The sequence below is a fragment of the Cydia pomonella genome, chromosome 13 (genome assembly GCF_033807575.1).
Source record: "Cydia pomonella isolate Wapato2018A chromosome 13, ilCydPomo1, whole genome shotgun sequence".
Lineage (NCBI taxonomy): Eukaryota > Metazoa > Arthropoda > Insecta > Lepidoptera > Tortricidae > Cydia > Cydia pomonella.
Genome location: NC_084715.1, coordinates 16174935 through 16190763, shown reverse-complemented (window position 1 = coordinate 16190763; position 15829 = coordinate 16174935). Strand labels below are relative to the sequence as shown.

Sequence of the window (15829 nt, the reverse complement as noted above, 5' to 3'; positions counted from 1 at the left end):
TGCAATAAGGTTTGCAGATTACCACTTGTTGACGAATACAAAATTAAGTGCAATTTTATGTGATTAAAATAAAATATGAGTTTAAGAAATACCAACCTGCTGCTTGTAGATTCAATATATCATCCATATAGTCGAACAACTCGACACATAACTGGAAGCTGTAACAACACAAATATTTAAATTTAAAATCTTATTTGATATGATGCAAGATGTGTTTACAATGTGTACAATGCACGATTGACGAATGATCCAAAGACTGCTATAGCTCTTTCCTGACATGGCAGTAAGGAATCGGTATTGCTGCCTGATTGCATACTGCACCAATTTCGTACCGCCAAGACAGGCAAGGCCCTAAGTAAGTAGACCAAGATTTCGGCTACGGAGATTTAATTAGGTACACACTAGTTGTTAACTTCGTTCTCGGCGATGGCGTCCATCAACTCGTCGGCCGTGTGAGCTGCATGTTGCAGACCAGCAGAGGTTTTCCCGAGGGGCTGGGGCTACAGTATGGGGTTCTTCAAAAAAGAAGTGTACATGTTTTTAAAAGATCGGCAACGCGCATGTAATACCTCTGGTGTAGCAGGCGTCCATAGGCTCCGTTGACTGCTTCCCATCAGACGGGCCGTATGCTTGTTTGCCACCGTCGTGGTATTAAAAAAAAGCAGGAAATAGGCTGCAGCCTGGTGTAGAATGTTATCAAACTCACTAGTTGTTGACGTCGTTCTCGGCGATGGCGTCCAGCTCGTCGGCTGTGAGCTGCATATTGCCGGGGAACCGAGGGTTGCGCGCGTGGAACTTCAGCTTGCAGACCAGCAGCGAGCAATACAGGTGCACGAGGCGGCCGTAGCCCTCGCGTAAGTGGACCTGGAAGAACACACCCCATGTAAATTCTAAATTGATTTGATTATACTATTTAGCCAACCTTTGGAGAAGACGATAGAGGTGATAATGAGGTGATAACCCTTGCATGTACTTAGTCAAAAATATGGACAACTGCTCACTTTTACTAGGAGTTATAATTTATAAATACGGAATTACATAGACGTCAACTGACGCGCGCGACTATAGCTCAATATCTTCGTGAATGCAAAGGTTCAATATGACACGGTGCGCACGATAGGCGTGGCGTTCAAAGGGTTAAGACGCTTGTTTAAATCCAGCCAAGGCAACCGAAGGCCTTCGTCTTATTAAAAAAAATAGCCCAGCAGAAATATCACGAATGCGTTGGACTCACCCATAGTTTCCCCAGGTTCTGTATCATGCCGATGTGCCTCTGCGAGTCATCAAGGCATGCCGGATGCCCTTCTCTGAGAAGTTTGTGTGTCACGTGACAGAACTTCCATGCCACGATGCGGTTGTCTTGGAGCGGGAGACGGATCGCCACCATCTGTAATAAAATAAGTATTGTTGGACCAATCTTATCTTATATTTTTGAGGGTCCTTGCGAATACATTTCTACCCATTCCCATCTTTCGTTGGAACGACAATATCTAGAGTATTTGTATAATCAATTTCAATTAAGTACTTTTACTTTGTGTTTCTAAAAGTTAAACAAATGATTTTTTGATTGATGAAGATAAGTCGCTCGGACAAATTTAAGCCCGTATGGGTATTTAATAGTTGCAATTTTAGCATCTAAACATTTATGTCGTCATTTATTTCCCGTTGACACAGATCTGGTGTTACAGTTTTTCCTATGCAGCAAAAGTAATCCGAGTAAGTACTTAGAACAGCATTTCCCAAACCATGGGTCGCGAGCTAATATTGAGTGGGCCCTGAAACTGCTTTAACAACTAGGAAATCTGAGCGTTATCATTTATATTTTATGTCCCCTTTTTAAGACCGCCAAAACTTGGGCCCGAAAATGGCAATTTGTTTAGGTGAGTTAGAGCCCAGTCAACTTTGGCACTTACAAAACGTTCGTCTCTAGAATCAGATTATGACCAAAACGCTACGGTGCCCAAAGCGTTAAGGTGAATGAATCACACCAACCAACACAGTAGGCTTTATTATCACTAAGGGCCGCGTCAAAATATCGCGCGTGAGATGACCACCCGACCCTTTCTAATCAGTTAGAAAACGACGGGTAGTAAAACTTGCGCGAGAGATACAACGGCAATCTCATGTTAAGCGTACTGGCGAACTGATCAATGTCACTCAGCAGGGAACTAGGAAACTTCCTATAAAATAAAATTTGGCGAACGTTATTAGGTTATTACGGTTACAGACGGTTTGGTGTAAAAGACTCTAAATTGACAAACTAAGGCCCGGTCACACTATACCTTCACTGAATTTATTTGTAGTTCATTAAATGCTTGTATGAAGTTTATCAGTTCTGAATGGGATAACATCTGTCGGTGCCATACTTAATGTTTAGTTCAATTATTAATACAACAATTGTCCGTGTTTACTTTACACCCGTCATCACATGAGTCATCTTTAGGTGAATCGTGGAAAAGTAGACCTTGTTGCACCTTGCAATAGATTAAGAATCAAACTTACCCAGTAGGTGACGGCGCTCTGCTCCTGAAAGGTGCCGATGATGGCGCTGCGCACATGTTTCTCTTTCACGGGGGTCTCTACTGAGTTGGTCGCCTTTTGGACTGCTAGCGTCTGCAATACCACAATATGCCTTATTTATACAAATACCTTAAAAAGGTGTTTTTTAATAAAATTATGTATAGTTTATTGCTATAGACATGACAAGACTACCCCGAAGGCTACCCTATGATCGCTAGGTCATTGTCGCTTATGGTCACTCACTAGAGACATTTTGTAGATGTTTGAACTCGTTTTATGTGATGTTTGCTAAATAAGTTTCGATTACTCTTACATGGGTAAATATCACTCTATGACGTGGTATGCACAAATGGCAAAGAAAAACTCAAAACACGACTAATTTAACTAACCAATAATGAGGAATAAAATATAAATATCTATTAAAACCATTATTATTAACAGGAAATGTTTCTACATATAACTATGGGGCTAGATTGGAGAGAGAGAGAGATATAGGTACCTACATTTTAAACACGATTAACGATTAGTACAATTAGGCGGTCTTCATATTGGATGCTGATCCGCACAGCGGACAGGACAACGGTGTGGCCACTGCGTGTGTTTGCTTAGCGAAATGAAAAAGAATGAGCGAATTGAACCTCATTTTGTACGCATACTATACTAGTACCCTCAACATTGTGAGTTAATTTACGCAGTCGCTAGCGAATATGTCAGTTTCAAACTCGTAAGGATAGGTATAGATTAGTGCAATTGACTGCAAAATCTTCCTCCTCTCACGTAACCTGTGACTCATCTACAGGCTGTGTGCAGTCGTAAACAAGTTCCTCGAACGTCACGTACGCACTGGACAATTCATCGCAGTTCTGACAAGTACGCGAACTTGACCTTGTGAACTGATTTTAAATTGTTAGAAGGAAATAGGTATTTAAGTTATCAACTGTAAATAAAATAACGGAGCGGGAAAGTTCCCGATATTACGGAATTTCCAGTCGTTATAGGCGATACGAATAATACGATTCGAGGCGCCCGCGTAGCGCCTTATTTTCATAATTTTTATATTTTTTTCCAGGGAGGTCAGTTGGCTCCGATTTGCCTACTTATTGACACGCCTCTACTGTATTATGATTATGATTGTATGGCAGACAATCAATCATAATACCTAATCCTCTGTCCATATGATAAAGCTCTATACTTATTGACCCACTGCACTTTAGAGAAATTGCCTATAACTAGCTTTTTCGGACGCCGCTTAGGGAGACACATTTATGACTGGAAGAAAGGATCTCAGGAGTTCAGGACGGAAGGCTAAATAGGTATTCAAAAATCAATATGGTTACGGCAGGTGAGGTGAGTCATTATGTAAAATAATAAAGCAAAATACTTCTATTTCAGAAGCCACACATTTGGGAATACCTTGGAAGTGTCTGCCTAACTATTCATTATCTCTTTTATTTACTGGAAAACTGAAGTTGGCATAAATAAAATCACTGAATATTTTTTTTTTATCTAAGCATATTTTTATAGATATAGTTTTTCAATTGATTCACATTGGAGGCTCTCAAACATTTTCCTAACGTACCCCTCATGTGTTGCTGATGGTTCCTTAGTATCTGCGTCCTCTTAGTACACGTGAGCTGTCCTTTCGTGCTTCCCTTGGCAACCGCAGCAGTCGTACCCCCTCGACTCTAACGTGTCTATTTTAAGTGATCACCCTTAATACTTATGCATTATATTAAGATCAGTTATGAATCACCGTTACTTGCAGCTCCATTTCACACATACTCTTACGTTCGCGTCGTTGTCTCAGCATATGTTATCGTCATCATCAGCAAAATGACCTTAATGCGCGGGTAATGACTCGCGACAGTTATCGCGCGTGACGACATCATCACGCTTAATCTTTAGCATATGAATAGCACTCATTTTTAACACTAACAATATACAAAATCTAACTGTATCCTAATTACTACAGCGCACGTCAAAACAGAACAAAACACGAAATTTTCACCACCTGGACCGGTGGAAGCGGTGGACCCATAAGCATTTGATTTGATTTTATATTTGGAACCCTGAGTTACTCAATATTTTATTTATTTAATCTTTATTGAACAAAAGAAAAACAATCTTATAATACAAAAGGCCAAATATATGTATTCGCTATGTGCACGACTGTCACGCAACCTAATAGCGTCCGCAAGTCTAGGGGAAAACGTCAATACCTACACTACATCTTATAAAACTACTCCAAAACTAAAAAACTGAATAGATTTTCATACGACTTTCATCTACATATAAACAGAGTGTTAAGGTTTTGTGTAAATTGGTTGAAATATGAAGATGTTGTCGGAAACGATAAAGCTTTAATAGAAAACGCTGCCTAATCAGTTTGAGCTATAACACAATGTATACTGGGGTTGTCTGTCTTTCATGGGTCTACAAAAAAGTCCGCGAAGTTGAATGTCTATCTTTTAAGGATGACTTACTATACCCATTCTTAACTTCTAGAAAAAGATCACATAATATGTGGCATTTGCAAAGCTATTTACACGGATACAGTATTAAATACGTTTTTTGAGTTTCAGTTCTAAATATGGGAAACCCCCAAAATTTATTGTTTTTTTTTTTCTATTTTTGTATGAAAATCTTAATGCGGTTCACAGAATACATCTACTTACCAAGTTTCAACAGTATACTTGTCATTTTTATTTATTTGTATTTGTATCCTTTTATTTTAATCGAATGTAGATCAAGTAAATAATTTTTAATTTAATTTAATTTCAACTGTGTATTTTATTGCTGACATGTAAAATTGTATATTTTACCAATAAATGAGTATGAGTATAGTTGTAATAGTTTCGGAAAAAAGTGGATGTGACATACGGACGGACAGACAGACAGACATGACGAATCCATAAGGGTTCCGTTTTTTGCCATTTGACTACGGAACCCTAATAAAAACTAGTCAGAAAGCTTCAAAAATTGTTCCATATAATTCGCTGTTAACAACGCGATACATATGTTATGAGTTACCATACTGTTTGTGTTTGCCATATCGTCATATTTTATATACGAGTATAGTCCTCCATGTCGTATCCGACAACGGCGACCTTTACAATTTCCTCTGATGAGCACGTATATGGCTCGCGAAACCGAACTTATAGTCTTAAATGCCCGGTCGCACAATAATATTATACTGTAGGTTGTATCTGTATCCTTCAGCTATTATTGTTACAGCTACGATTTTTATCTTACGAATTTTATTTATACACAAATTACACAATACACTCTACTAAGCAATATCTGGATTAGGTACCTTGTAGTGATTTAAGCTTAAAGCTCAAAATCATATCCAGTGGAAGTGATACTACTGATTTGGGCCGTTATGCGTATTAGATAACTATGATAAGGCACTGCCCCCCATTTAACACGTGTTTGTACTATGGTTAGATCTGTACTACCTATAGGTTTGTACTAGAATATCGGTAAGAATAGCATAAGCGCTAATTTACAGTTTTATATGGTGGGCGACCTGTCTTCTCTTCTAGATTAAGAAACAGCCAAACGCTTGAGTGAAATAATTTTAAGAGGAGTTCAACAGAAATAAGTTTGGTAGCCTCTGATCTAATCTATGCGGGGCTGAACGCAGGTCGAATGGCTGACATTTTAAATTCTAAAGACGCGATAAAAATAAAGCAATTTTTTTTAAAGTTTCGGTACGATAACGATAAGATATATACATATATTTAACTTATTATAGTTTAGTTTAGTTAATAGTTTATATGGTTATAATTATCCTAAGATATTTATACTTAAAAATAATCTCATGATTACCTCAAGTTACCAAAGGAAGAGCGGTGTCTCCCAACACAATACAAGCATTTATTTTGCTTACAGGGAGACTCCATCCCTTTTATCATAATTTACGTGTTTTTGTTGAATAAAGAATTTTGTATTTGTATTTTAACTAAATTTATAGTAGCTATTACTCACGTAAAAGTTCGAGTTCACTGCCGCACTTCTTCAGTCAATTTTTTAGTTATTTCAGCCCCAAAAAACCACAAATCAGTGCACTGAGCTCTCTTTGTGTACAGAGATATTTTTTGTTTCTTTTAGCCTCGCACGTCACTGAATGTCCGAGACCGTTTCTGAAAAGACGACGCGCCGCCGCGTTACGAAGTTCGTTTGAATGTAAAGCGAAGAAATTTGATTGTAAACCAGGTAAGTAACAATCTAGTGTAGTTTACATAAATAAATGTTACGGATGCATATTCAACATAGTTTTAATACTAAAATTACTCTCTCGCTCTCTCCCTGCTCCCCATAACATAGATATTTTAGTTTGACTGAATTTAGATAGACAAATAAATAGAACTCGTAATTTCGTAAGCGCAATCGAAGTTCATTTAGACTTGTACGGGGAAATGGTGGCAGGACAACTATACATATAGTTCTATGTTAAACGTATCTGAGTTTCTCCATTGCGGGCGGTGCAACGCGCATCCCGCCCTCCAAGAATAACCATGAACCGCAGTCCGCAGTATTCTTTACCCACTATATATACTTTTTCGAAATGATAAAAGGAAATCTACGTTTCAATTTCTGGAACACCTGTAAATACACAAATAAGCAATTCCCAGTTTCCGCGATATTCTAGTTATGCATCTAAAACAATCGGCTCAGTAGAAAGTATAGCGAATAGAGTTAAATACAATCTTATTAATATTACAATAAGGTGAGAAGTAGAACAACACTTATTGTAATGTTTATGTTTGTTATATTTAAAACAGCACGCGTGGGTTTAACAAAATTAGACTCAACTAAAAATGCAAAGGGCGTTGACACGCTTTCTAAATGAGACAAGTGAGGATTCAGAAGACGATTACATGAATGCACGTATCTGTACCATCCTCAGATAGGCAAAGCCTTGAAACGTAGGGATGCGTTAAGATTGTTGAATTATTCAAAAGTATTATTTTGTTAATTCTTATACTCTAGAGACTTTATACACCAACTGAATTTGCCAAAAAGCTAGCCCGGGGCTAGTTAAGGGGTCATTAACTCATTATTTCTTAAATATGTATCTTTTAACACTATCTTAGGCGGTAAAAATAACAGCGAAATATTATCGGTTAACTAATATAGCACGCTCTAGGTAGTCGTATTTGTTCTGCTTGAAATATATTTTTTTTCTGTAGATCCATCACTATGCACATAACGTAAAAAAACATCAAATTGATGTGCAAAGGCAAATCCAAAATTATTAAGCCTAAATCACAAACAAAGATTTTGACACACGAAATCATTCAAGCAGCCTACAATGTATACGGAGTATAACTCATTATAATACCAAATACAGAATCGTAGAAATGAGTTATTTGGTTACGTGACCTGGTTACCTCAAAATACTATTGTTTCGATAGCTTTTATTAAAAGTAACGACTGTCAATTGTCTTAAGGCAAGTATAATCGATTATCGATAATCTACGCAAGTCTGAACTTTGTAAAGTCTGTTTGAACAGCCGGTAAACTAAGTAAACGGAATTGATAGTCTGTGCGGAATGAGAAGAGTTGTGATATGTATGGGATCCAATACATTCTACAATACGTTTGTTTTACGATGGAAGGGCCTTCAGGTAAGGACACAGATCTTTAGTTTTGTTAAATTAGATTACTAAACTGTTTTTCTCTGTATCAAGCTATTGAAGAAGTGGTCGTTAGCTAGACAGTGTAAAAACCTAAGGTTGTAATTTGTTTTCAGGTGCTGTATATGTATTTTAAAACATTTCTATACAAAATCAACAAAAACATGATCATCTCGGTACGTATAAAATAAAATTCCCGGACAACGTACCAATCGGGCCAATCGGACGGGAAAATTTTGCATGAAGCGATAGTGATTCAGATTAATTTATTCACTATTATAAGGCCTTCCTCTTCCGACCTATTACGTATAAATTATCATTTTACTAGCACAAAATTAAAGTAATTTTTGTGATTCTCCCATTCTTCTTCTCTTGCCTTCTTTGGATATGAGGATTGTTTCCTTGTTGACCGAGTGAAAAAGAAGGTCTCTATTTCAGCTTGAGCAAAAATTCTTTCGTAGGTATGTCCAGATGTTCTCATCTAAACGTCGCATTTTTCAAGCCATTTTCTTGAAATTTGGTAAGTTGGATAATTAATAGTTTTTTCGTCGATTATGTTTTTGTAGAGCCATTGGGGTTCGCGAAGACTACAGCTCAAGTAACCACTAGTAATTATATGAAATGAACATGTGCAATAAGTATTGCGTACTTACCAGCTGATGGAAGCGCTTGTCAGTCGGGTTGGCCATGACTATATTAGTGTTCGGCAGTCGGCATGCATTAGTTAAAGTGCGGGATGTGGCGCTGAAACGAGACGCGCCACACCAGTTTAGTACTGTTAGTGGGAAAATGGAAATGAGTCTTCGTGCAAAAGGGTACACTTTGGCAATCGTTTGTAAAATTACTTCCAAACACATTAATAACTATGGATATACGAATATATTTGTCCGTCAATTTTGTCTGGCGGGCGAATATGTCAATGTACCTGTTAAGTTCAGGATGCGAAGCCAACATGCCAATTGTTTACGCTCCGTATTAGACAACGAAACGCACTGTCACTGTCGCACTAATAATGAAGAGTGATAGAGAAAGATAACTACGCTACGCTACGGAGCGTAAACGATTGTCATCTGGTCTGTGGACACGTATTAGAATGGAATTAAGTGGAGGCAGATTTTCGCCAAACTGACAGATTTGTTCTGCAGTCACATTTGTTAATGTGAGTAACATTATTTTCTAGCATATATTTTCGACAACCGCTTACATTGTACGCTTGCAAGGGTTCGTGGAGCACTCTAAGAGTAATAAAAATGATTTTTAATTATGACTTATTGAAAAACACTAAAGTTGTACCTTTTGCATGAGAACGATACTAATGAAGAAAGACAGCACAAATTGCGTATACATTTAAATCGACAACTTATAATTTCAAAATGCCACTGCAGGAGCATTGAGTATACCTATGTATAAACTATTTATGAATATATGTACATGATTTAATTGTATACGCATTCCGAATAATAGGCATAGGTACACAGAAAAAAAAGTTACAAACAAGAACCAGATATGTCTCAACTGACATTTTAATCCAAGATGCATATATTTTGGACTAAGGTAATCTCACCAACGGTTCATGGACGTTAAATTCTGAAAATTGCAAGTCTTGTGACAAGAATCTTATAACTTGGATCAAGATTGTACACTACCGGCCAAAAGTATGGAGACAAGGTTAAATTTCAAGTATAAGTGTGATTTTATAAGCGATGTAATTTACACTACTCATCGACAATTAAATAAATGGTAATAATAATAATAAAACATTTTAAAAGATAATTACTCAAATTCTGGCTATGATAATAAAATTGCCAGGTCCACATTTTGTAAGGTAATTAAAAGGGTACAATTATGTTACTCTTTCCTAATTACTTTTTTGTTATCTTTTTGACAATATTTTAGGATGTTTTGATATTTAGCATGCATTTTTAATCTTTTGGGATTGCCTAATGTAAGTTTTAGGTTACAAATTTACAACAAAGATAAAAACATGAGATATTAAAGGAAACAACGTTATTTCAATATTTTTGGCTTTGGGTGTAGGTAAGTAAACACATTATTGTACGAGAAAAAATTTAATAAATATTGAATATACCAGATAGAACATAATTGTGTAGTACAAAGGCGAACTTATCCCCAAGAGTGATATCTTCCAGTTATAGGTACATATTGAATAAATATATATATTGAGTGAAGGAAGCGAAAGAGGTATGTCAGGATCGTAGCAAGTGGAAATCCGTGGTCTCTGCCTACCCCTTCGGGAAATAGGCGTGATTATATGTATGTATGTATGTGTATTGAATAAATTGACCTTTTGTTATTTGATACAATAAAGAAGTACTTACTTGGCCCGAAATCTGTATTTGCGTACTTATTTGTAGAATAAGTTAATTGCAAGAATATTGTATTGTTGTTTTCTATGGAGCGACATGTTCTTCGGTGACAAGCTCTTAAATAAAGAGAGAGAGAGAGAGAGATAAAAAAAAAGCTCGACGATGAAATTTAAATCATTTTCGATTGTAACAGAATTGCATTTATTTGTTTTGTTCAACTTTAAAACAAAACAATATCAACTCTTGCAGGTTCAAATTTTACTGGCTTATTTTGGACTTTTTTCTTGTATAGCTAGGCCTTAGGAGGATAATACAAGACATTATATTTCTTGGAAGAAAACATTCTCGAGTTTCCTTATATCGAATTTCGAAAAAATCTTGAAACAAATAATATTCCTTGGTTCCAGAGCTACTTTTTTCTGTGTAAGAAGACATGAGTAGTATCGCCACTTAAAAATGTGATAGGGAAAGACTAGAAAAGAAAAATGATTCAAGTAAGTAAACAGATAAAATGCGACGTTACAAAATAACACAAGGAGGCATCCATTGCATACTCAAAATAGTCAAAATACGCGAACTTACTCGCTGAATTTAGCGAAACTTCTCATGCCTGATGCCCTAAACTTGCTCATCATTGCCCACCATGTGAACGTGTGTGTGATGTTGCCTGGCCTTATTTGTCAAACCTGGTCAATTCAATTGTAGACAACTGTTTGGTATGGCCGGCAAAGTTGAGGAGTTTACGGTACACTAGAAGTTCAAATAACTCACAAACTAATGCTTGTGTTAAGTAATATAAATAAGAAATGAAAATGCTACAGTGCGGTCCCTTGGCACGCATATTTTAATATGAAGTAAGTATTTATATGAGGGTGGATCAACTTTTTTCGTTGTTATTCTGTCCCTTCAGTCAGGCAACAATAATATAGTATAGAAATGTTATACTTGCGTTCTATAATTATGCTAATTATGACCCATTATGGAAAGGGCTTATAACATTTAAAAAAAATGTATGTTTGGTTATTTTAAATACCATAAAACCAGGGGTTTTAAAGTAACCATGGCATCGAGTGACAGGAAAAAGTTGATTCACCCATGAACTCTGTGTTATACAAACAGAATTAAAGTTATATTGTTTTATTTCCAGCTTCGGAAGCGAGTAATCTTCATCAAAAGCGTGTCTAAATACGAATTGTTTAAGTAGTACTTATATTATATTACATTGTTTAAGTAGGAAAACATACTTGAAGTATTCAAGTAGATGTCGAGAGTTAGAAGTCGTTTATTACCTGAAACAAATAAAATAAAATAAGTATTCACATTCTTTAAAAACAACATAATTAAACTTTAAAATTTGGTCCAAAAATAGAGGGCAAATGTTGATAACTTGGTTTATTATGAGATTCTCGGGGGTGCGTTGATAAAAAGTATATTAAAATTCAGAACTCATTCTTCCCATTTTCAGGTATGTATATTGAAGTAATCAGTCTACAGTAAGTTAAATTTTATACTTAAAATCTCTCCCAAAAATGTAAATAAAAATCTAACTATACTTTTTTTTTAATACCAAACAACTATACGGCCCACCTAATGGTAAGCAGTCACCGTTGCCTATGGACGCCAGAGGTGTTATATGTGCGTTGCCGACCCTTTATAAATCTATACATTCTTTTTTTGAAGAATTTCATACTGTTGTAAAGAAAAAATAGTAATTTAATTAAAAAACGTACTTTTTTGATCGCTGTTAATTATTTAGGTATTTTTATTTATTTTATTGCATTAATTTTGTGACACGTTCACTTAGAGGACAGTGCCCCTAGTGTAAATTTAGTCAATAGCGAAACGTGACGTACGCGTTTGCGTTAAGTCTCATTTTGTATGGGTTTTTGAACAGCGCGCCAAGCGGGACGTTTTGGAAAGTCAAAAATCTCATACAAAATGACACTTAACGCAAACGCGTACGTAACGTTTCGCTGTCGAAAATATTTACACTAGGGGTACAGTTCAAAAGACACACCACCTTAACCTAGTACTGTCTTCGTTGGCGGGCTAAACTGTAAGGCTTCAAGCACAACATAATCTCTGAATTAGTGCTGCTTCAGCGGCAATTAAAATCAGGTCAGCTACATGACGTAAACGAAAAAAAACGACCAAAATTACATGAAACTTGACGCTATACTAGCTACTTAAGTAAGAGGACCAGCTCGTCTTGGTGATGAAAACAAAGTGAGCAAATGAATTACGTTATAGTGCATTTAGATGTTAATAAATGCAGAGACAAATGAATGGGTTAGACTGTTTTATAAAATCACGGCTACGTTCCTCTTCACTGTTATTGATGGCGTCTTATTAGCGAGGTCCCAGTTCCATTTCGTATCATTCACTTCCATTTATTTTACTACTACGAACAGTGTTACACTTACGAACCTCTTCTCTGTGTATAATGTGTATGATAAGGGTGCTGAGCGAATTTACAGTAACCTTTTTGCATTTTTTTCGAAAACGATTGTTACTGCACTATATAAGTACCACGACCAAGGTTTGGTCCCACGGTTTTAGACCACCACATACGTACAATATTGACAGTCTTTATAATTTAATAATCAGTAACAAATGTAAATAATATGATACATAAATGAATAATGTACATCGGGATAAATGGTCGAGTTCCGTTGTGTCATGAATGAAATAGTAGTAAATTAGATAATGAAACTGCGTGGTTGTTTATCTTGTACCAGTTTGATTAAAAGCGCATTGGAATGTGGAATGGAATGGTAACGGTAACATAACATTACATAATACATACAGGTATAAGTATTATCTCGGTATTGTTAAGTGACTTTCATTTAGATGCACGTTATTCGGATGGAGTGAACCAGCGCTCGGCAGATAGTCCTTCTGGTCCCGTCCCGCACGAAATGGTACCAACTCGGCAACGAAATGCTAAACTTAAGTTTAGAAACATCCTTGCATAAATATTAGCAACTTCTTGTCGCTACAAATAATCGAATCTGATAAATCTGACCTTTAATGGCATGACAATACGAACCAAGGCACGCGTCCTCGTGAATGACTCTGTAAGAAACTGTACCAAAACATTATAGTCTATATCTTTTAGAACTCCTTTTAGAACTGCCGTGCCCACGCGCAGCGGACGGGCTAAATCAGGAAATTGTACTTCAGGATTACGAGTCTCGAGCGAGATCCCCGCTAACAGAGCGAAGCGAGTAAGTACAGTAGTAGTACCTAATGATTCTAACGAATGACGTAGTGTAAACTAGCATTTATTTTTATTCCATGCTAAGCAAGCAAGCATCAGCTACATGCCTTCTTTGTTATATATACCTACCGACCATGTTGTGGAAATTAATGGTTTTTATCCATAGATAGATGCATCTATCTAACTGACGTTGGCGGGAGTATTATGATGTCAAAATATTTTTTTGTTAAACAATTAATTACTGATACAAGCTTTCATCACTGACTGTAATTTTCTTCACAGGCAACTATCATCGAGACAATTGTAACAAACCCGAACACAATTAGGTTGCGTTGTTTTATCACAGATCAGCTCGATGGTACCATAACATTGCATTGTCACCCAACTTATACTCGTAAGAGTAGTTTGTAAAAATAATCAATTGTAAAAATACCTGAATCGCGAGATATATTTTTAGGAGACTGTTAGCTTAGGTACCTATACCTACTCTACAAAACTTTAAACACCACTTTATTAGTATCTCATATGGCAGATTATCATAAATTATGAAGGATCAGAAAAACACTACTACACTTGGTACTGGAGACGGATCCGAGTAAACACCCAACGGAAGGGACTTTATTTGTTTTTATGTAGGTTATGCTATTTCTGAATAGGAAAATGTAGTAAGCCGAACTAAGATTAAAATGATGGTATGAATGCTTGTGATATGTGACGTTGGTGACGTTAAACTGTATTTTTATTATAAAGGACAAGGCCAGCCAATACCATTACCTAGTTTACCTACTCACATGTCAATTAGATTAGATGCCTCCTGTGCATGATAACCAAGATTTACAACACACACGATTATTTTATTTTATTACAATAAAGAAATATAACCCGGAAACCTGAGTAGTTGATTTCATTTTCGTTATCTAAACAAATTTCCAATTGATTGCAGCCTATAATTAACTTGCGTCCGCATGTCTGTGTGGGCGATGGCGACATGCTTAAAATGAAACTTTAAACCGTTTCTGAGATTAACTATGCAGGGAGCCACCGAGTAAAACTTAATCGTTAGGCGAGCTTTTGTTAGAATTACAATACCATCTTTATGCTATTAATTTTACTATGTTAACATTTCAAGCCCGTTGTGGCCACCTCCGCAGCTACTTAGTTAGCCCACACAATCCACAAGGCGGGAAGGGGGACAATAGCGACGGATTTCACAAGGTGCCATTGTACATTGTGTCATATTCAATAGGAGGTAGAACCCAGATTAGCGTGCCCTTGTTCTTTCATAATACTACACGTATAGTCATAAGTATCATAATCAGTACCTTGACTTGGATCGAGCGTGCGAATCGGCGCGGTCATGGCAGTCCGTCTACCTTAAGATTTCTGCGTTAGTCTTTGTCTATTGAATGAATGAATGAAAATCTTTATTTTCAGGCAACTATTGGCCCATAGATAAATACCTTATAAACTAGCATACATATTATTATAAATATACTTATATCTAAATTCTAAAAACACAATTATGACTGCGATGCAGTTCGCAACCTCGCAGTGTCAGGGAGTGACAAGTGAAATACTTACACCACAAACCTCAAATGAAGTGTGTTTTTTTTGGGTCTAGATTCTCTTGCCAGTCCCATATTTGGATATCCTCCTACAATTTAGGAGGGATTTAAATCTTCTCGGGTCAGATGTGTAGGGTATGCCTATTTCAAAAATAAACTATCTTTTATCTTTGAATGATTTCCAAACCATTACAAATTCTAATAATGTGTATGTATATACAAAACATTATTAGATTCCCCTTTTGGATTGACAGGTCAGATGTAACCATTTTGCCGTTTCTAAACCAGATTGCTACTGGGAAAAGGGTTAATATGTGTATGCATAATTGGATACAGATTACAGAATTTAGGATAACTATAACTACCAACAGTATCTGCCTTACGGCCAAAACAACGACCCAGCCAATATTACAAGTGGATGAATGTTGACTAATACGGTAGAAAAAGTACCCCCCTGCATACAAAATTTCTATGCACGATAGACAAAAAGCCAATATCGTGCGCTTATACCAGAAACGTGCATTACGTATACTAAACGTGCTGACAACTAGGGTA

The 15829-nt window shown here is 36.5% G+C and overlaps 1 protein-coding gene across 6 annotated transcripts in view; it reads right to left on the bottom strand.

Moving 5' to 3' along the window:
* The window catches only part of LOC133524391 (huntingtin-interacting protein 1), a 54104-nt gene that overhangs the window by 14380 nt on the left and 23895 nt on the right, over nucleotides 1-15829 (bottom strand). For 3 of the 6 annotated variants that reach the window (XM_061860371.1, XM_061860375.1, XM_061860376.1), the window contains exons 1-6: nucleotides 15300-15364; nucleotides 8816-8906; nucleotides 2503-2613; nucleotides 1235-1387; nucleotides 707-864; nucleotides 97-158 (exon numbers count right to left, since the gene is read on the bottom strand). In XM_061860371.1, the coding sequence (XP_061716355.1) occupies nucleotides 97-158; nucleotides 707-864; nucleotides 1235-1387; nucleotides 2503-2613; nucleotides 8816-8906; nucleotides 15300-15349 (625 nt within the window). In that variant the 5' untranslated portion in view covers nucleotides 15350-15364. Of the gene's footprint in view, nucleotides 1-96; nucleotides 159-706; nucleotides 865-1234; nucleotides 1388-2502; nucleotides 2614-8815; nucleotides 8907-15299; nucleotides 15365-15829 lie in introns of those variants that run through there. The other 3 variants (XM_061860373.1, XM_061860374.1, XM_061860372.1) reach the window with 2 other exon arrangements.